The 21462-nt window shown below is 41.8% G+C and overlaps 2 protein-coding genes across 6 annotated transcripts in view; both read left to right on the top strand.

Annotated features, from left to right (window-relative positions):
- The window catches only part of ncoa2 (nuclear receptor coactivator 2), a 60981-nt gene extending 48131 nt beyond the window's left edge, over window positions 1-12850 (top strand). For 4 of the 5 annotated variants that reach the window (XM_065949076.1, XM_020645402.3, XM_020645394.3 and 1 more), the window contains 9 exons: window positions 266-469; window positions 948-1077; window positions 1226-1391; window positions 1526-1819; window positions 3028-3105; window positions 3330-3795; window positions 4673-4850; window positions 6845-7049; window positions 9447-12850. In XM_065949076.1, the coding sequence (XP_065805148.1) occupies window positions 266-469; window positions 948-1077; window positions 1226-1391; window positions 1526-1819; window positions 3028-3105; window positions 3330-3795; window positions 4673-4850; window positions 6845-7049; window positions 9447-9458 (1733 nt within the window). In that variant the 3' untranslated portion in view covers window positions 9459-12850. The remainder of the gene's footprint in view (window positions 1-265; window positions 470-947; window positions 1078-1225; window positions 1392-1525; window positions 1820-3027; window positions 3106-3329; window positions 3796-4672; window positions 4851-6844; window positions 7050-9446) is intronic. The other variant, XM_020645410.3, reaches the window with a different exon arrangement.
- An 893-nt stretch (window positions 12851-13743) lies between these two features.
- Window positions 13744-20179, top strand: prdm14 (PR domain containing 14). Its single transcript, XM_065948930.1, has 9 exons — window positions 13744-14226; window positions 15250-15932; window positions 16153-16206; window positions 16318-16478; window positions 16564-16834; window positions 16952-17154; window positions 17579-17680; window positions 18737-18959; window positions 19386-20179. The coding sequence occupies exons 2-9, from the start codon at window positions 15299-15301 to the stop codon at window positions 19535-19537; spliced, it is 1800 nt and encodes a 599-aa protein (XP_065805002.1). The 5' UTR covers window positions 13744-14226; window positions 15250-15298; the 3' UTR covers window positions 19538-20179.
- The last annotated feature ends 1283 nt before the right edge of the window (window positions 20180-21462 follow it).

Raw genomic sequence — 21462 nt, 5'->3', positions numbered from 1 at the left:
TCGCAGCGCGTGGACTCGCAGGCACACACAAACAGAGCCAAGTCAGAGAGAAATATCATGCATGGAAGCTCGTTGTACGCAAAACCCTAAATGAACTTAATTTGCAAGTGCATATTAAACTGTGGATGCCGAATCAAACTGTTCAATATTATGTTGAGAATTGTTGCATTCCTAGCTTTTACCCTGCACTGTTGCATTATGGGTACAGTGGTGATCCACTGGGGCTTTTCTAACTCCTCTCTCTTACCTGCGTTGCCTCTTGCAGGACTGATGGCTCCAGGGGGTCCACGGCCAGGCATGCAGCAGCAGGAGGGATGGGCGGGCTCGGCCTCTGCCCCTCCACTGGGAGCGTCCGGCCCTGGGCAGCAAGGCGCCATGCAGGGCAGGATGGGACCCAACGGAGCGCCAATGAGGCCCATCAGCCAACCAGGGCCTCGACAGATGCTCCAGTCCCCGATGATGGCCAATGGTGAGAGCTCAGTGCTTCTTTCACACATTGGGTACACAGTTAAAATGCAGATGTATGACAACATAAAGTAGCTCCCCTTGACAATGAAACCCCTTCTCTTTTAATAATAAAATGTGCATTCCAGCCGTTCAGTAAGGTGGCATGCATTATAAATACCTGTCAGTGTAAAGCAGGCCACCTTTGCTGAACTGTCAGCCACAGTCTTTTAGAACTTGGACTGATATGGGGAGTGGTGAGACCTAAATGAAAAGATCTCCTCTCACTCATACAATATTAACTGTAAAAAGTTGCCACCTAGTGGTTTGCTGAGGTATAACACACAAGAAGTGAATGTAATATTTTACTCAGGACTCTGTGTCCTGCTTGTTTGGATTTGAGAAAAAAAAAAAAACAATAGCTAGATTTCAATTGTTTTTTTCTTCATGATAACCAGAACTGCAGCCTGACTTCATCGGATTTCTTTCTTTTCTGTATTTAGCACAACCTGATATGGATATTGGCATGGCCGGACACCATTTCTCCCAACAACAGGCTCCACCCAATCAGACAGCACCCTGGCCCGATAGCATGATGCCCATCGATCAGACTGCTTTTGTAAACCAGAGCCGGTAAGACTTACAAATAAAATAACTTCTATATATAATATAATGCAAAACATGGCCTCTATGGTCTGTGAGTAATTTATAGTTTATACTGAACAAAATGTTCTGATCGAGAAAATATGTTAATTGCCTTCTCGGTCTCCTCCCTTCCCAGGCCGGTGCACTCAGCTCCTCCGGATGATTTGCTGTGCAGTACAGGGCACAGCTCTGGTGAAGGCAGTGGAGTAGATGAGGGAGCTCTGATGTCCCAGCTGTACACAGCACTTAAAGATTTCGATGGCCTTGAGGAGATTGATCGTGCTCTGGGGATCCCTGCTCTGGTAAAACAAGTGAGATTTATCTGACCTAAATCTCATTTTCATACTAAAATGTTATTTTCTCATAAAGAATTTTTCCAATTATTTTTTTATGACTGGATATGTCTTTCATTTGTTTCTGCCACTTCCTGTTTCAGAGCCAAACACTGGAGCCGGACCAGTTCCCCCAGGACCCCTCTATTATGTTAGACCAAAAGCCCCCCATGTACACACAGCAGTTTGGTCCCCCACCTTCCCACATGGCACAGAGGGGCTACCCGGGTGCCCCCATGCAGGAGCAAGGCTTCCACCCCATGTCAGCCCAGATGGGTCCACGGCCTGGTTACCCCATGATGAGGATGCAGGCCAGGCCCGGACTCAGGCCCGCAGTCGTCCCCAACCAGCCCAACACACTACGGCTGCAGCTGCAGCACCGGCTCCAGTCACAGCAGGTACACAGGATACGGACTGTGTACTGATTCTTTGGTGTTTATTATGTAACATTGCTTTATTTGATCAGCGACTGTGTGATTGGACCACACATATTGGGATTGTCATGATTGTCTTTAGGTTAACTTTTTAGCAGGTGAGGACATCAACATGTAACAGCGTGGACATCAAGTCTACCTGCCACCTGCTGGTCGTTTCAATAACTTGAATAAAGCTCATAAGGTCGCATTGAAAAGGAAAAGATTCATCATAGTTGTTAATGTCGTTCAATTTCTTTTTATCAAAAACAATTTAATCATTTTTGTCCCGTAGACAATATTAACCCTTTAGATAGGTTTTTGTATTTATTTTGTTATAATAGGGACAGTTTAACAATTCAAAGAATGAAACTGATGTGCTGTTCAGGGAGTTTATAGCTCCTTTTGAGTTTACAGGCTTAACCATGGCATGTTATTATTAACCACTCATAGCTTTAAGCCTGTAAAACTGTATGTCTGAAAACTAAGATACAATGTTTTTAACAATATCCACTTTTTTTACTATCAGTATTGTATTAGATTTGGACCGTGATAGTAAGGGATCAGTGAAGAAATATTTGAATTCAATTGTCAGTGAAGGCAACAAGAAAGATTTATTTGGTGCAATAATCACACTGCAGAACGTTCAATGTCCAATTAAAGAAACACGTCGATATTTAAGTTTTACGCTGCTTGATATAAAACTTCATAGATTCTCATTTTCCATTACTCATCTTCAACAATATGTGAAACATACATTAGTGCAGCCCTTCACCAGAGCACACAGTTAACTGCACACACATGTACAGTATCCAGGTCTAACTGCATATAGATACATTTATTTGTTTGTTGGCTTGGAGAGTTTTACGACCTCAGCTTTGCCCAGAAGGGTTTATTTTCTAATTAGCAGACAATCACATTTTTTTAACATTCTGGAAATGGTAGATTATATTTGGATAGTACAAGTGCAACTCACGAACACAAGTATTTGATTGGTTCAAGTGGACAAATTATTATTATTTTTAATTTTTAATTTTATATATATTTTTATATAAATAGCATGTATTTACATTCACAGTATATATGTATCTCTATATACTGTACATATATATATATATAAGTGTTTTTTATATATATATAAGTGTTGAAGAAGTGTTTGTCTAAACCTCTTTTTCTGCATCTTGTCCCACCAGAACCGTCAACCAATGATGACTCAGATGAGTAGTGTGTCGAATGTGAACCTACCTCTTCGAGCCAGCGCTCCAAACCAGGTACGTCACCTCCTCCGTCACACTATTTGTCTGTTCAAACATGTTCTTATGTGCGTATGAGTGTAGGTAGTATTTAGTTTGACTGACGGCTATTATTTAAAGCTTTAATTTCAGCGTTTGTTAAGTTGCTGACACACAGGTAGACTTGCATAATAAGTATCACTGACGCTTTTCCTTTCTTTTTGTGTTGTTCTTTTCTCACACGTTTCTCCTCCCGCTCCCAGGGGACCATCAACGCTCAGATGTTGGCGCAGCGTCAGCGAGAGCTGCTGAGTAATCACCTGAGGCAGCGGCAGCAGCAGCAGGCCCAGCAGGTCCAGCAGCAGCGCAGCATGGCCATGAGGGCCCAGGGCCTCAACCTTCCTCCAAACATGGCTGCCGGAGGCATGAGTAACCCCAGGATACCCCAGGCCAACCCCCAGCAGTTCCCCTACCCACCCAGCTACGGTACCAGTACAGGCCTGGCCTCGCCACCTCCCTCTACCAGCCCCTTCTCCTCCCCTCTCTCCCCCAGCCTGCCCTCTCTCCCTCCCAACCCCCAGCTCCACCTGCATGGCACCTCCTCCTCTTCCTCCACCTCCTCCTCCTCCTCACAGATGATGATGGGAAACACAAACATGATGGGCGGACAGTACGGGGCCGTACTCAGCCCCCAATTGCAGCACAGTGCCTTTCAGTTTCCCAACTCAGGTACCACTCCCATGACCCCCCCCCTCCCCACCCCACCCCCCCCCCTCCAAGCCTCACACACACTCCACCCTACAACCTGTGTGTGTGTGTATGTGCTCGCCACTGTGTCTATGTGTCGATGTGACTCTAGTTGCACAGCATCATACGCTCTCAGTAGCTACAATCATCTGATGACGGCATTGATCAGCTGACATTGAATGATCCAAATCCTGCTCCATAATTGACCTTCAAATTACGTAACAAATGAGATGTAAACAGGACGTGGTCGAACAATCTCTGTTCTGTGTATTGTCAAAATGGTTTCCTAGCTCTGCGCTGTTTCTCCACCAGAGGGCACCAGAACTTCAGTTATTTAAATGTAACTCTGGAGACACCCGACTCCAAAGATTGTGAGCAGGCGGAGCAATAATTACAGCTCCACCTGTCAGTGTAACAGCGCGGCTTGTAATCTAAGAATGATCTGAGAATCTAATGGTTTACTGTGTATAATGACATTTGATTTAACCTCCAGTCATTAATCTGAATCTGGCCCGTGGGTTTGTACAAAGCAATAACTTCCACTAGACATTACTTCCCTCTCCCTATTATTTTCTGAATTCCTTTCCTGTTATCCTTATTCCCTGTCTTCCTAATTCCTTGCCTGTTTACTGCATGTAGGAAAAATGAACTGCCTGTGAATAATCCTGAATGCAAACAGGATTTGTCATGCTAATCATCATGCTTGCAACTGTAGCTCATTCTCTGCTAAACTGTCAGTCTTCATGTTGCATGATTGTATGAAAAGACATGGCATGCGTACATTTACTCCTTCAATAATTACATTGTGGAGTCTCTGCGGGTCCACTGTGGTTGACCTGTCTCAATGCCTCCATCACAGGTATGAACCAACAAGCAGAGGGAGGATTTGGAGGGCCTGGCACGCCACAGAGCCCCATGCTCTCTCCCCGCATGGCCCACACACAGTCCCCCATGATGCAGCAGGGCCAAGGAAACGCTGCTTTCCAGGGCTCTCCTGACATGAACGGCTGGCCACAAGGCAACATTGGAGGAAACAGGTAGACACAGATATAGAACTTCAATGTATATCTCTTAAACGTCATGACTACACTTTGCAAAGATAACACTTCACTGATGTTGTCATAAATGTACATTCATTTATCTGAGAAAAACGACTCAGGTCAGCCTGTCCAATACTCCTTCCACTTTTTATCTTTTGGTTAAGTCAGTGCCAACAGGAACTGTGTGTATAAATAAGTCCTTATCTGCTAGAACGTTATCAAAAATAGGCACAATAATAAAGAAGTGTTCATGTAGCTGCAGCTTATCCATCGATTCCATTGAAATATTTACCTGTTTACAAAACCAAACTGAAGTGACGGCTGAAGCAGGTCATGAAATGAAAATTTGGGGGAAAGAACGTTATGCTAACGCTTGGTCAAATTTCTTTTTTCTTGTTGAATACTATAAAGCTTTTTGTGAGGAGGTTGTGAAACTGGTTATGAAAAAGATTTCCTACAATACTTTTGCCTCTATGTGCTATGAAAAGTAAACCAATCGATAAGTTAGGAAATGGAGTTTTTCTGTGCAGTTATTTTGAATGCCCATCACTGCTGGTGAAGCTACACCAGCAGTTACTGTAAATGAAACTGTAAACTTCTGCTGTATTTTAAAACATGTATAAGACCATGTTCCAACTAAGGTTGTCACAATCACAGAATTCTGAACTGCAATACTATATTTATAAAACTCAAACTATGTAAATACCTGTTTAATACCACGGCCACTAAAATAGAAGTCCTGGACTCCATTTATTGGTTTTATGGTTTTGACGTTTTGATACCAAAAGGTTGCCAATGCATTTAGTGTCATTCATAATCCAGATGAACTGACTTGCTCACTGCTCGCTCTCTCTCTCTCTCTGTCTCTGTCGCTCTCTCTCTCTCTGTCTCTCTCGATCTCGCTGTCTGTCTCTCTCTGTCTCTCTCTCTCTCTGTCTCTCTCTCGCTCTGTCTCTCTCTCGCTCTCGCTGTCTGTCTCTCTCTGATCTCTCGCTCTCTCTGTCTCTCTCTCTCGCTCTCTCTGTGTCTCTCTCTCTCTCTCGCTCTCTGTGTCTCTCTCGCTCGCTCTCTCTCTCTCTCTCTCTCGCTCTTTGTCTCTCTCTCTCTCGCTCTCTCTCTCTCTTGCTCTCTCTGTGTCTCTCTCTCTCGCTCTCTCTCTGTTTCTCTCTCTCTCTCTCTCTCTCTTGCTCTCTCTCTGTCTCTCTCTTTTTCTCTCTTTCAGCAGCTGTGGATTCAAAATGATACTGAAGAGTTTTTATAAGCTTTGGAACTTTTTGATACTATCAAACATTTAAAGAACAGAGAGTTTATCGTTTTAAAAACATGTGCTTTGAGAAAGTATCAAAGTATTTTACCGTAAAATACGTTCTATAAGTCGCACCAGTATACAAGACGGAGTCTGTTTTTGGGGTCTCTCAGAGAGAAAAAAGGTTTAAACTGTTTTCCTGCGTGCTAATTTACACTACGCTCAGCAAAGTCTACAAAGTGAATATTACGTGCAGCTCTGTGGCTCTTTTAGTACCATCTATTTTTGCTTTGTGGAGTTTCCTACTAGCTGCAGTACGGAAGCTGAGCTCTCAGCCTACAGTGAACGTTCTGAAGTACCATCAGCCCGCGAGTTGCACTGCCCACCTTCACTGGTCGCTCATTGACTTTAATTGAGGAGTCTTTCAATCAGTCCAGCACTCCACAGGCTTTGTTTACTCAAGAATATGACACCGTTTTTGTCAAATGACTAATTTTGAGCTAATGAAAGAGTAAAAGTGGTTCTGCCAGCACGCTCTGCCTCGCTATTTATCCCCACAGCTCGCGAGCAACAATGAATGAAGGGGAACTATTTCAGGTCGCCTGCGATGTGTGATGCGGTGGCTGCACTCGCACTAATGCCAGCGCGTTTGTAAGCAGTTTATACCAGTATATTGGTCCAACGGTGACGAGCTAAATGTTTTCTCCAAACCTCATGATTTTCCTACCCTTCCTTCTCTCCACAGTATGTTCTCACAGCAGCAGGCATCGCCGCAGTTCACTCAGCAGAACAACAGCAACATGTACAACGGCAATGGCATGAACCTTAACAACGTCTCCATGGCCGCCAACATGGCTACCAGCAGCATGGGCCAGATGGGCGGGCAGATGAGCGTCACGTCCATGGCCTCGGGGCCCTCGCCCGGCTTGCCCTCCATGGGAACAGAACAGGTAAATACAAGACAAAAACATCAGCAGTCTAAATCAGTGGTTCTTACCGGGTCGAGCCTCAGGACCCACCAACTACATGAAAAATCGCAACCCACATTTCTCATATTTTCCAATCAATCCGATTTATTTAAAGAAAAATTGTATAGTTTGGACCTCAGAAGTTAGAAAGCGTGAACTAAGACACTGAATGAAACAAACTTGTTTAAAAAAAAATAAAGGCTTCATAGACTTTTTGACAGCAGTTTTCTTCCAGGCACACACATTTGCGACCCACTGAAAAAAGCTCTGCGACCCACTTTTGGGTCCCGACCCACCAGTTGAGAACCACCGGTCTGAAGAACATGGAAAATAAGTCAGTTTTGGAATGGTAGCAGCGAGAATTAGCCAAATGAAAGGTAATATCCTCAGTGTGTGCCTTTCAATAAGCACTCTGTAGGAAGTCAGACACTTTTAGAGTTTAAACCTTGGGAGCTCAGACCCCTTCCAGTTTTACAAAGCAGTCAAGGGACCAAGAAAAACTAAAAGGTTCGTCGTTCTTTCTCCTCACACCGGGCTGCTTATCTTCTGTGTTTGTGTTATGGTAAGACCCTAAGTGTTTGGGTACACTTATTGAACCGGCGTGCTTGTGAATAATTTACTCAGTTTACGTCAGGCCTCCAGCTGGAGTTCTGATGTTTCACTTGAACTTAGAGGACAATGATGTAATTAGCAGCGGGCACTTTAGAGCCAGACCATTTAGACTATATAGATGTTACGGTATGATGTGTAAATGCTGCACTGTCTGGATTCAAGATGAATCAGCTGCTTGACTGAACCATAAAAACCTGATGGGTCAAACTTACACACTCTCAACGGACATTAAAGGCAGAATATGCTTTCTTTTTTTTTTTTTGATCCAGCAGATGTCGCCCTTGAGCACCAGCATGAAACCAAAACAACTTGCGCTGCATTGTTTTGTTAGCAATGCTACCAATCTTTATTATGCTCGTATCTTCACACTGCATGTAAATTTACCTGAAATGACCGTGATCTAGAAACACTTATGTGACATTCAAATAAGCAGTGAGTACAGTATTGCCGTTTTCACATATGCACTCCGGATAATATCTAGATATTTACAGGAGGACTTCTCCGGAGATTCTCTCGACCTAGCCGTTCACATATGCTCCTCACTGCGGGGGACTTTCCCTGTCAGAGGGGAGGGGCCGCGGGGGATTTCCCGACGTAAGACGTGACGTAAATAAACAATGCGGCCGAAGCAGCAGAGTCCGCTACACAACGTTATAATGAGAATATTTGCCTTTATGTCAATGCTATGTGTAATCCAATGGAATGACAACATCCACAAAAGAGAGGAGAACAACATACTGACGAACAGAAAACATAACGCAGACGTTTAATTACGTGCACGGAGATCGTAGTGGCTGTGCAGACACTTTAGCCGGTAACTATATAAACGTCACTCTCTTCCTATTGGCTCAAATTGAAACTCTCCGGAGTATATTCGGCCGCGTTCAGACATCAGCTCCTCCGGATTATCTGCGGAAAAAATACTAGGGGTCTGGCCAGATAAACTCCGGGTTATATCAGAGTAAAAAATTCTTTAAAAGAATTTCCTCCTGGAAATCTCCGGAGTTTTTCAGGAGATTTCCATATGTGTGAAAAGGGTTTATGTTATTCTTCTTTTCTCTAGTCCCTCAATTAAACAACTTTTATACGCAAGGGGATGAGCCGGCCGTCCCGGCGATGTAAACAAAGTGAAGCTACGGCTAGGAAAACATCACAGACAGTCGGACTCAGGTGTCACACTCATTGTACAGTCATGACTCACAGAGTTATTTTCAGAGGATATACTTGATTTCTGCTACATTTAAGTGTGAAAAATCACATATTCAGCCTTTAACAAGTCGGAGAAAACAAGTCAGACTTTCAGCACTTTATTTCTGGTGATTATGAAGTGATAACTGAGTTAATCCTTCTTCCTTTGTCTCCCTGGTATTGTTAGCCTGGTATGTAGAATATACTGTTGATGTCCGTGATGCTTTTAAGCCCAATAAAGGCCCATGAATATTTAACCAAGGAGCTGCTGTTTGATTGTCTGCACTTCAGACTGTTGTAACACACCAGTATATCTGTCACTAGATTTATCCTCCTTCCAGGATTATAGAAATATATTGGCACTTAGATAATTTCAATTATTTACCGTTTGGCCATTAGTGCAGACTTTTGTGATTTACGGATTTCTTTTAGCCTCTGTGGTGTGCTCCAAGGTGGTTTCTAATTGTTTAAGTCTGCTGGTTTGCTACGGAGAAGTTCTGCGGGTTCAGAAACACTTGTGCTGCTCAATTTGTGTTTTCATTAGATTGCTGTGACTGAAAATGTGTTGTTTCTCTGCAGAAATACTGTTGACCCTCATGGAGCTCTTACCCTGAACCTCAGTGATCAGCTGGTCCAAGGAGCACGTCGGCCCTTTAAAATTGTACAAACATGTAACCATCTGACGGCCCCTTGAACCAGCCAGGCCCGGACCCCGGCCCCCGGATGTCACCCCCAGCTCCGAGTTTGCTGTCTGTCCCCCAGGCCGGGTGTCTTCGGCGGACCCCCGGAGGAGCCCGGCCCCCGAACAGACACCAGAGTGTGTGCAGAGGGCTGGGGGGTGGTGGGGGGGGGGGGAGGGATTGTGGATCTATGTCCTAACCTGCCTAACCCTCCTGGAGGAGAGCCTTGTGATGAGCCAGTCTGTCTGCCTGTCCAGCTGCATTCACCGTAGTGTGACTTACTGTAAGCCTCCTCAACAGGGGGGGACACTGACCTAAAGAGGGCAGCAGTGGGTGGGATCCCTTGTTCTGATGAATGTATTCCTCTCAGTGGACAGCGGCCATTTACAATCTCATCTCAGAAAATGACGTACACTGATTTTCTTTTTTCTCACTCATTTGGGACATTTGCCCATAATTCCAAAATGGCAGCAAAGACTCCCAAGTTGTGTTCAAATCTACGGACGGAGCTGGAACACTTAACCGGTTTTGCCTTTTTGCTGATCTTTATTTTATTATTATTTTAGTTGTTTATTTTATTTTTCTTGTTGTGAGAAATAAGATGTAGAATGAAGATATGGTTGAAAAAACTGATCTTGAAAAACACTGCAGAAGAATGGTTTGAGTGGAATGGAGATTTGTATGATTAGACTAATTTAGTCAAGAGGTTTATATAGTGTATTAAATTAAGTTTTATTTTTCTGTATAGATTCATTTTAAATATTGTAGATGATTCTTTATCCTAGTAGCAACAAGAAAAAAGATTTCTCAAAGTGTGAAAGAGGCACTTTTTTATCATTTTAACAGTAATGGTTGTATTCTTTCTGAGAAGATTCTTCTTTAAGCCTGAATTATGGATTATACTTTGGTCCTGGAGTTTCAGAAGAAGATGTCAAAATCATATATGGTTTCAAAATGAACTACAGAGATTGTACATACCGATAAGAAAAAACATTTTCTTTCCTATTTATTTTATTCCTTAGGGTTTGGTTCTCCCTCCCTGTCTGGTCACAACTGCCTCTTGAAGCAGAGCAGGTATTTCTTTTCTTTTTTTTTCTTTTCTTTTATTACTTTTTGGGTGGTGGAGTGGGAGCCTTCACGTTCTGGTACGATGCAGAAATGGGTGTGGGTGGGAGGTATAGGGAAGGTTTGTAAGGGGGTGTGCTGTGTATACAGTGTACAGATTATCGCTTGCTTCTCTGCCTTTAGCATAGAACGTCACAGAAAAATTAAAAAAAAAAATAAGGACAACTTCAACACAGCCATACAATTATTAAAAAAAAAAATTAACAGAAGTGTGCTTTCTATGTTGTCTGGAGTGAAAAGTGCTTCATACAAGCTGCTAGGTGCAAACTGTTCTGGTGTGATGTAAACAAGCAATAACGATTACTTGAGAATCACTTTGGGTTGTTTGTTTCTTTTCTTGTTTTTGTTTTTGTCTTTTTTGTTTTCGTTGTTTTTGTACAGTTTCCTGAAAACAAAAGGACACATTTTTGCTCCACGTTTGGATGCAGTATTAAACACCGTTTTTTATTGCAGTTTGTACCAAGAAAGTCTGCAGCCACACACAGCGTTCCTGTTTCGATTATGCAGCCACTGTTCTATCGCAGAGGTCAGAGTTAAGACTGCACGGTTCACCAGACCTGCTCTGACAGACACTTAGCCATATTTTATGACCTCAGGCAGAATAAAGTGTTCGGTAATGACTTGCTATTCTTGTGCCCCAGGAGGGGTTTGGTTTGACCTTCACAAGATCCAAAGCAAGTCATCCTCTCTAACCTCAAAAATACATTTTTCCTCAAACAAAACTTTTTTATATCGACTATTTTAACCCAGGACAAACTTGGAGCAAGCCAAATAATCCTCACCTTTCAATTGGATTTCTGAATTCTACCAGCTTTTATTTTCATAGTGAGAGAAGACCTGTTGGTTAGCATGTTCATAGGCCCACAAAGGAAAAAAAGATATATACATTTTTGATGTCACTTATCAGGGTCAAATGTAGATGTTGCAGCATAAAAGAGGAAGAGAATCATTCTGAATGTATTGTCATTTAAGGCCTAAGCATGTGACTGATGGTGTGTTTTGTCAACCTGTTGACAACATGGTGACGTGCAGTTACACCATGCTCTTCTCAGCATTTAGGTAGGATGTTGCCCATTGCTGCTTCTCTTTTTGTTTTGTTTTTTTATCATTAAGTTCTCTTTGAAAATTGAAGCTGTAGCAAGTGAACTTTTTGACAAAGATAGTCTGCATTCAGCTTTTATTTGACATGATTTCAGAAATCCTGCAGCTGTTTGGCTGCAGGCCGACAGAATATCACTTTCTTTTTTAAATAAATGCTGTTTTGATTGTATCATACAGTCGTGCAGAACAAGACTTTTTGAGCCATTTTGAAGAATGATTCACAGCCCTTTGCAAAATTTCCAAAGATTGTCAACATTTAAAAAAAGATTTAAAGCCATGTGGTAGCAATGCATTTTTTAGCATTTATAATGAGGACAGGAGCAAATCAATGATTTTGCCCCGTACAGATATCCAGGCTTTTGGACCCACTAAACATTTGTTTTTCCTCTTTAATCAATTGTTTTGAAGAACTTAAAATGCCCTTTTGTATTGTCTGCCAATTTCTTAGAGCTAAGATGCAACCTTGAAATGCTAAAAACCCTAGCATAATGCCTTAGATTTCGTCCTTTCTCGTTCTTGTACATTACACCGCTGTCTGTATAAATTTGTATAACTTGTGTACAATATTGAATGGGTGCATCATTGTTCAACTTTTTTCGCAGTTGCTGGAGACTCTGTCCCTCATCATTGCTCGCTGTTTTGTGTTGGGTTGAAGACTCTGCTATCCTCCCCCCCACCCCCACCCCCCTACACACACACACACACACACACACACACACACACACACACACACACACACACACACACACACACACACACACACACACACACAAACCCACCCTGTTTGTATGGAAAAGATGATACATAAGGATATTGAAGCAATATGTAAAATACTATATGGACTTTCTATAGAAAGCCTACCGTTGTGTTTTTCCCCCCCGAGATATTTGTTTCTGCATTGTTCACATGAATCACACTGTATACCTGCATCCATCTTTGTATCCCAAGTGTGTGTGAGCGTTTTATGCAAAATTAGATATACAAGAGAAGTTAAAACCACAGTTATGCAAGTTGTGAACTAATATGGCTTCGCTGATGCTATTTGCCTTGTAAATAAAGAATTCTGTTATTGCAGTATTTAATCGGGTGAGTCTTATTTCATACAAAGAAATGAAGAGTTCTTCTGAGCATAAAAAGGCCTTAGTGTTCTTTTATTTTTCTAACAAGTAAAAGAATAAACAACGAACAGTGTTTAGCATACTTTATACTCAATAACAAAGTGCTACATTTTCCACTGATCTTTTCAATGAATTTACCCATACACGTAACAAATGGCCTAAATATACACTTAAGAAATAGTAGCCAACATTTTATTAAAATAATTGCCACGAAAGTATGCTATAGGTGAAAATAGTGTTTTAGAAATTGTATAAATGAATATTAAACTAATCCCTTCAGATAAAATGCTACATTTAGCTTTCCTTTTGGATGGGCTACATGCGGAAATGTAGGCCTTCTTCATTTAAATACCAATACCCTGTTAACGAGCCATAGGCCTACTACTGCATTTTATAATGTATTTATTTATTTATTTGATGTTTATATTGACATATATGTTAAGGCTACCAGTGGTAGGCCTACATAAAAGCTAGTTTATGACCTCCTTCTGCAGAAGGCCGTGACTGCTGCTTCACAAAACGACACACAAAAACAATACAAATGTCAGCAGATACGACCAGTGGGCCTAAGAATTTAATATCTTAACAAAACAAGCTGTTTCATGATCCCATTTACGAACGTATGGAAATGACTCGCTTCAGTGTTATTCATTTATTCTAAATGACTTGTGTTTGCAGTGAGAGAGAACTTGGAAAACAAAAAACGACAAAAAGAGAAGATACTAGATTGATTGAAACTCTTCATCCCTTCTCTTCTTCTTCAGTACAGTCCCATATGTCATTTTTATTTTCCTGGTTCTCCTCTTTGCTTTCCCTCTCGTTGCCTCCATCTTTCTGTTTGGTTCTCCTCACAACATCCAGGTCATATCAGTAGGATATTATCTTTAGTTCAAGGGTCCGTCGGATAAAATCGCTTCAAGTGTTTGCTGAGCAGGGGAAACCCTCTCTCCCATCAGCCTCATAGCAGAGAAAGCAGATTGCTGTGGAGAAGTTAAGGGTGTGGGTTGTCCCTGGGAAGATGTATTCCTGAGGGGCATTGAGATGCATGAGGCACGAGCTGACTCCTGACCAATAGGAAGAAGGAAGCGAAGGAAGCATCTCCTGCAGACCCCACCGTGTTCAGTAAAGGTGCCCTCAGATGACCACAGAACAACACAGAGAGAAAGGTCCCTGCAGCTCAGTCTCAAGTTTGGACCTTTTTTTTTTCTTCTTCCCCCCCCGCGGCACACTTTGTGGAGATTTTTGCGTGCTGTTTTTGATGTTGTTGTTCAAACTGAAGCCCGCGGACATGACAGAGACAACTTTACTGTGAAACATCCAATTTCATCTACCAAAGTAAGTTGTTTTTTTTTTATCTTCAAAAATCACCGCAGCTCAACATTGCTGCCTTTCATATAAAGGGAATTGTATCGTACTCACTGAAATAATTTAAGTATTTTAATTTATTATGAGTAGGCTTATTTTATATAATTTGGATGCTCCAAGTTTTCCATTAGTTTGAAATTACGCACGAAACTTGTCAACCTATCTTTAGTGCTTTTACTAAACCTACTCTTTTTACAAATCGTTACTTCAGTTTCATGATGAGGACAATATTTTCTGTACCTCAGCATTTTCCTCTCAACAATTCTCCTGCTGATGTCTCTTTATTTTCAACGATTTGCCTTACGGTAAAGTCCGTAAAAAGCTTCATTAATGTTGACCTCTGCTCCGGCCGACTGTTCGGTAATGAGTGTCATGACCCTGATTTGTCTCTCTATTTACTGGCTGATTGCTGAACGCTCCCCCTAAAAGAACACACCGTGTTCCTTGCTGCTCATTTAAAGCAGCTGATGAACAGTTGGTGTGTGTCTGCTTGTGTGTGCTCTCAGCTGGAAATATTGCAAAGTCGGCCGTCCAATTTCACTGTGCAATGCTTTTATTACGATACAGTAATTGCCCAGTTTTTCCATCTACAGTCCACAGTAAGGTCGGGTATGAATGGGAAATTCTGTCTTTTCTATAGGCTAGGCTGTAACATTAAAATATTGTTATAGGCCTACCTGGAGAAAGAGTGACTTGTCCCTGATTTTGGCCAAATTAGGGAATTTTTTGGATCAGTTTTTTCATGTGGACTGAAGGTTAGTTCACCGCAACAATTTTTCTACTCTGTTTTTTTTTTTTTTATGGGGAGGGACACTACTTGATTTAGGAATAAATAGAGGCATAGGTCTACTTAAAATCATTGATTTAGGTGAGGTCAACCTTTCCTGATGTAGCCTAACGTTTCCCTTTTTAAGATGTCTTGCATTAAACTTTTATAACTCTCTCTCCCTCTCTTCTCTCTCTCTCTCTCTCTCTCTCTCTCTCTTTCTACAGGAAACCCCACCGTTTCCATTTCACCCTCTGCTCGGTCCCTCTCACCATCATGTCTGTGTCCCTGTCCAGCATCCCTGTAGTGCTTAAGGACACGAGCCACCACGCCGGCATGCTTAAAGGCAGTCCGGCCCGAGGCTTCTTCCACAGCCCCCACCACCACCACCACCACCACCCTTACATAGACTTCTTCCCTCGGACTCACAGCCTCCTCCACCCGCTCAAGTCCCTCGGACGTCTCGTGTCTGACGCCCAGGGTTCCTTGCCGCTCGGCCTGCACGGCGGAGCCCCCCAGTTCCCCTACCACGCCTCAGTCCTGCACGAGCACATGATGAACGCCTCCGGGATGCCCTACCTGAGCCAGATGTTACCGGGTCACCCGCTGCACTCCAAACCGGAGGAGCTGGCTGCGGTGGTGACGGAGCACGCGGCCGGCCCGCTGTCCACAGACTTCAGCAGCCCGTCCAGTGAGAGGTCCTCCTCTGTCCCCTCCTCTGTCCCCTCGGCCTCACCGCCTAAAGACACTTCGTTTCGGCTCCGGAGCGCAGAGAAGTCGCCAGAGAAAACGCGCACGTGTTATAATTTCAGCGAGGACGACTTGTTCATGGTTCTGTACGGTTACTCTGGCAACCATGATCGGAACGTGGGGCACGCGATATCCGGGTTGGCTCTACCGGAAAAGTCAGGTGAGACTTCAGATGTTGTTTGTTAAGACTGAGTTTGTTCTGCAAGAATCCTGCAAGAATCCTGCAAGAAAAAAATAAGTCTAAAATGTGATTGGTCAAATAGGATATTGTTCATCAGGATTATGTAGCCTATTTAGTAGCATGATAATAACTTAACCCGTACCAGAGTTATAGGCCTATTCGTAATGTCATTTAATTATGTGTGTGTTTTCTGTTCCAGTTTCTGACTCTCACATTATCGCCCTGGATAAAGTTGCGCTCGAACTTCCAGAAGGTAACTGCCAAGTTTCTATTAGCCTAAAAAAAAAAGTTCTTCTGCCACTTCTTTAATTTGGCTAAGATCCTAAACTTGTTTGTTTCTATTTTTTTTTTTTTTTTTTGTTAGGGTTAACCATCCTCCAGGCAGCGTGGGGAAACGTGACGCATCGTGGAATATTTACGGATAAAAGCAGCATCCCAAAAGGCACGCGCTTCGGACCTTTCCAGGGGAAGCTGGTCAACACCAGCGAGATTAAGACATACGACGACAACACCTTAATGTGGGAGGTAATGTGTGGCTATTGCACTTAAATTACCATATGATCTGTTGTGTTTTAGCTCTGATTTAATTCTAAACATTCTGCCTCTAAAGGTGTTTGAAAACGGCCGGTTGAGTCACTTTGTTGACGGCAGAGGAGGATCAGGAAACTGGATGTCTTTGGTGAAGTGTGCTCGCTTCCCGGACGAGCAGAACCTGATCGCTGTGCAGGTCCAGGGTCAGATCTTCTATGAGGCCTGCAAAGAGATCAGGCCCGGGCAGGAGCTGCTGGTGTGGTATGGGGATTGCTACATGCAGTTCCTCGGCATCCCTCTTACTCTGAAAGACTCCAGAGAGGAGAACAGTGCGGTTTCTTCTGCTGAAGGTCAGAATCTGAACCTCTTTTTTATTTTATTTTTTTACCTTTAATGTTACTTAACACCTTTTTTTTTTTAAAGAAAATATTAATAATGTATGTCTATTTTCACCATGTTTTCCGCAGATTCTGGTGAGGGTTTCAAGTGCGACAGATGTGGGAAAGTGTTTGCTTACAAGTACTACAGAGACAAACACCTGAAGTACACGCGCTGCGTGGACCAAGGCGACAGGAAGTTCCCCTGTCACCTCTGCAACAGATCCTTCGAGAAGAGAGACAGATTAAGGATCCACATTTTACACGTGCACGAGAAACACCGACCTCATAAGGTAGGAAAGCAGTGCGGTATGCACGTGTGTTTTGCGCTTAGATTCTTTGAGTTTCAGGCGCATGCTGTGTGCAGAAGTGTGCGTGGTGCTGATAGAACAGCTCCCTGCAGCGCCACTTACAAACAGATGCTTGAGGGTTTTTATTGGGCCTTGTAAAAAAAAAAAAAGGCAAATTACCGTAAGACGTCTAGTTGGTTAAAAGCAAAGTGTATCAGCTAGAAGTGAACAAATTAAAGAAAGAAAAAAATGAAAACACACCTTGTGTCTTTTTTTTAAATTATCAGCAACACCAAATTAGTCTGCAAAATGTCTTTGTGAAATAAGTTGTGTTAGGTAAATGAATAGGCTTGAAATGGTTAAAGGTTACATTTAAAATTGGCACAAAAAAAAATGACAATAATTTTGGTGTTTTATTTGTCTGCAGTGCTCAGTGTGTGGAAAGAGTTTCTCCCAGTCTTCTAGTCTCAACAAACATATGCGCGTGCACTCTGGAGAGAGACCTTACAAGTGTGTCTACTGTAATAAGGTAAGAAGACTTTAAGACTTAGCAATGGACTCAATGTATAAACTACAGTGCGTAGTGTGTTATTAAACATCCGGGGCTTTGCGTAACATCAGAAGTTATGGGGAGCAAGGAGCTATACTTCACTGTTATAGTTTAATAGGGAGATTATGTTTATTTAACCCATTGTTTTTATTTGATACCTTACATGATATAAGCTGTAGCCTTGTAAAGTTTTTTTTTTAAATAAGATAAGAGCATTTTCCATTTCTAGAAAGCATGTTCTCGGTTTTCCATTCGAGACATCCCCCTGATGAAAGTATGAAAAGGCTTTAAAACATTTCAGGATATAATTAGTTTTCTAAAAGTACCACACCTGTCTGCTTTGTATTCCTCACTTCTCTGCTTAAAACCCAGTATACCTCCATGCTTTCAACCTGCAGCATTCCCGGATCCATTAACCGCTTCCTCGTTTCATGGTGCATGAGCCCCTCGTTATTGTCTCTGTAGCTGGGCACGCTCCACGGAGACACTTACATGCTAATTATCTCCAGATGCACGCCCACCCCTTTTGTCTGCCGAGATTCTACTTTTAATTTACGGTCCTGGAATGGGCAGAAGTTTTTTTTTTTTTTTGTTCTTTTCTCTCTCAAAATCCTCCCCTTTTTATGCACCCGGAGAGGGTTTTTGTTGAAGATAATCCCCTTTCTCCTTATCTGGACACTTAAAGATACGGCACGAGGCCAGAGGTTTACAGTCTTTTTACATGGACCCTGGAGGAAAACGACTTTCAGGGCGAATAAGACTTACACACATATGTTTGACCAATTTCATTTTATTAATAATCTTTATAACTATCAATTAACAGTTACACGCCTAGGCATACAAAAGAGATGTAGGACAAACTGTAGGCCTAACAGGTGCGACTAGTTTTAAAAATGTAGGTTATTTTTTATTACAGTTTATGAACTGCCACTAAACATAATCCCTTAAAACAGCTTTATTAATAAATATTATTTAACAAATGTCTACAGGGGGGAATAACGAAAATATCTTAATAACTGGCTGTTTTTCCTCCAGGCCTTCACTGCCTCCAGTATACTCCGCACACACATCCGGCAGCACTCAGGAGAGCGGCCCTTCAAGTGTAAGCACTGCGGGAAGGCCTTCGCCTCTCACGCCGCCCACGACAGCCACGTCCGCCGGACTCACGCCAAGGACAAGCCGCATCCATGCGAGCTGTGCGGGGTTGGTTTTCAAGAGGAGCAGGAGCTTCAGAACCACATTAAAAACCACCACAAAAGTAAGCAATGTGGCCATTTAAAAAAAAATTACAGGCTATGTTACAGGCCTTTTATTTGTATAGGCCTAGGCTACCTATCAACATTGGTTGATAATATCGCCGAGAGTAACTAATATGTATTATGTTGTAATGGAATGAGGTTCGCTATGTAGGTCTAAACAAATAGGCCTACTAGCACACAATTAAAGTTATTAAAATATGTGCAAAGCGTTATAGTCTAGTCCAGATATGACAGCAGTTTCTTGACAGCAGCCTGTTTCGTTGTGCCAGTTGATAGCCTACAGACTCTGTCATTGTTTTTTCATAGCCTGTGTTATTTTCGAGCAGTCTTTGATTTTCTCTGTCGATTCCATGAAAAAAAAAAAAATGTGGCATGCCTCGGCCTTGAAGACTGATCATTTATATGGGTCTTTTCTCGCCCTGCAGAGATCCAGGACAGTACCGTTCTCCAGTCTACAGCGGGCAGTGGATTACAGGAGGGATCTGTGTTCGCAGTGAAGGACGATCCCAAAGCACAGAAAAACTGTCCTTACTCCGGGTTAACAGTTTTGAATCCGGAATATCGGCCCTGGAACTAATCTTTTATGAGCTAAACTGTTCTCAGAAAGTTCTGTATAGTCGTGTATAATGGGCTGCAGATTGTGTGGAACAAATATCTCAAAAAGACTCAAAGCTGGAACACTGTGGTGAAGTCATCGAAGACATATAACAAGGAGCTACAAGGATCTTGTGGGTTTTTTTTCTTCATGTAAATGCTGCTTGATAAAGGGTTGTTCTATGGATCTATTTAAATAGGCTCATCTTTATTTAAATTGTTGACAAAAATATGTCTACATCTATTTATAATGTGTTTGAATACATTGTCTGTTGTTTTGTGGCTTAAAGCTTTCTCTCTGCAACAATCGTCTTAACCTACTGTAATTAATTATTATTATTATTATTATTATTATTATTGTTGTTATTATTATTATTATTATTATATTATTATAATTATTTTTACATTGGGTTTTCTTGCATCGACTAATGCTTGGAAAGCAAAGGTAGCCTGTGTTTTATCATTGTAGATTGGAGCCTGTTTGTGTACAAATAAATGTTATACATTCTCTTAATTTATTATCATATTTTCTACTGTAATGTAAGGCTGCATAGCAATCAAAATTGCCTTGGTTTGTCCTCTATGTGCATCATGCCTTTTTCACAAATAATAAAAAATCAGCGCATGGAAGCAATACGGCTAATTTGTATTTGTTTTTTTTATATTCAGCTACTTATCCATCAAAATCTCAGTTTAGAAACATAATTATATTGGGCAAACAGTATTCAACATAGCACACTAAAATACACAAAATTCCAGTACTCAACTTTAGCATGAAAAAATACTTAAAAATATCTATATTCACTGATTTAGGTAAAAGAAAAAGTATTAATAATTAAGATATCACTTATTTTAAAAGAAATGTGAGAATAGAAATTTAAATACAAGAGAAACAGGAAAAGGCTGAAATTGAGATGTTTCAACACTCTACTGGAACAGTTACTTCTACCTTTATTTATTTTTATTTTCTTTGATCAGTGACCACTCTAACACAGTTTAAAGTTATCAAATCGCTCAGATAAGCTACATCGATGGGCATCATTTTGGAGACTCTTGCACACATGTTCATGTCGATGTGTTTTTGTATTGACCTGCATTTTACAGTGCAAGCATCCCTTTGTGTGCATCCACTGTCCTGTTTCTTCATTTATAACAGTGATGAATTGGAGACCGTCGTCCTGTTCACAGTAAAAAGTGAACAAACCCCAGAGGACCAAATGAATGACAATAGAGTGCAGCAGTAAGGTGGTCTATTGCTCCTCACACAAAGAATGACATCTGCCCTCACACTGTCTCCAACTGTGCCACATGTTGTCCTCATAGATGGATAGATAGATAGATAGATAGATAGATAGAGGGATATATATATATATAAAGAGAGAGAGAGAGAGAGAGAGAGATGTGCTTGGGTGCATGTATGTGTGTTTTATGGTTAATTCAAAGGGAGCCCCACTGGCACTGATGGTGGCTGCAGCATGGGGTCTGACAGATGACACAGTCTTCTGTCTTTGTCCCACTGCTCTGTTATGTCACCTTTAACCTCTGGGTCACCAATCTTCACACTGAGGGCATGCAGGCAGAAACAACAACACTGCAACAGCGCTAAGTGGGTGCCACAAATTCAAGCATTGGGAGTGGAGAAATAGAAAAGATTTTTCAGGTTACGTCAGGATCATTCATCTTTTATAGCAAATATAGCAGCATCTTTTTTTTTTTTTTTCCCACTAATATCACTTTGGTTTGTAGGTAACACAAACTGTAAATATGATATTAATTAAAAAGTACAAGTAACAGTACTAGGACTGAATTCATTACCTTTTGATGGCCTTCATTTTACAGTTACATATTTCTAGCTTATTACTGTGGAGATGACTGGAATTGCCATTTGGCATCTGGGGCCTTCCTTGT

This window comes from Labrus bergylta, chromosome 20 (assembly GCF_963930695.1).
Source record: "Labrus bergylta chromosome 20, fLabBer1.1, whole genome shotgun sequence".
NCBI classification, from domain to species: domain Eukaryota; kingdom Metazoa; phylum Chordata; class Actinopteri; order Labriformes; family Labridae; genus Labrus; species Labrus bergylta.
The sequence above is the reverse complement of the archived record's forward strand: the minus strand, read 5'-3'. Positions and strand labels throughout refer to the sequence as shown.

What these genes read in the sequence shown, in the direction of transcription:
- prdm14 (XM_065948930.1), top strand. Translation starts at nt 15,299, where the DNA reads ATGTCTGTGTCCCTGTCCAGCATCCCTGTAGTGCTTAAGGACACGAGC. An exon ending in AGAAACACCGACCTCATAAG is followed by an intron (nt 17,155 to 17,578) that starts GTAGGAAAGCAG and finishes ATTTGTCTGCAG; the next exon opens with TGCTCAGTGTGTGGAAAGAG. An exon ending in AGTGTGTCTACTGTAATAAG is followed by an intron (nt 17,681 to 18,736) that starts GTAAGAAGACTT and finishes TTTTTCCTCCAG; the next exon opens with GCCTTCACTGCCTCCAGTAT.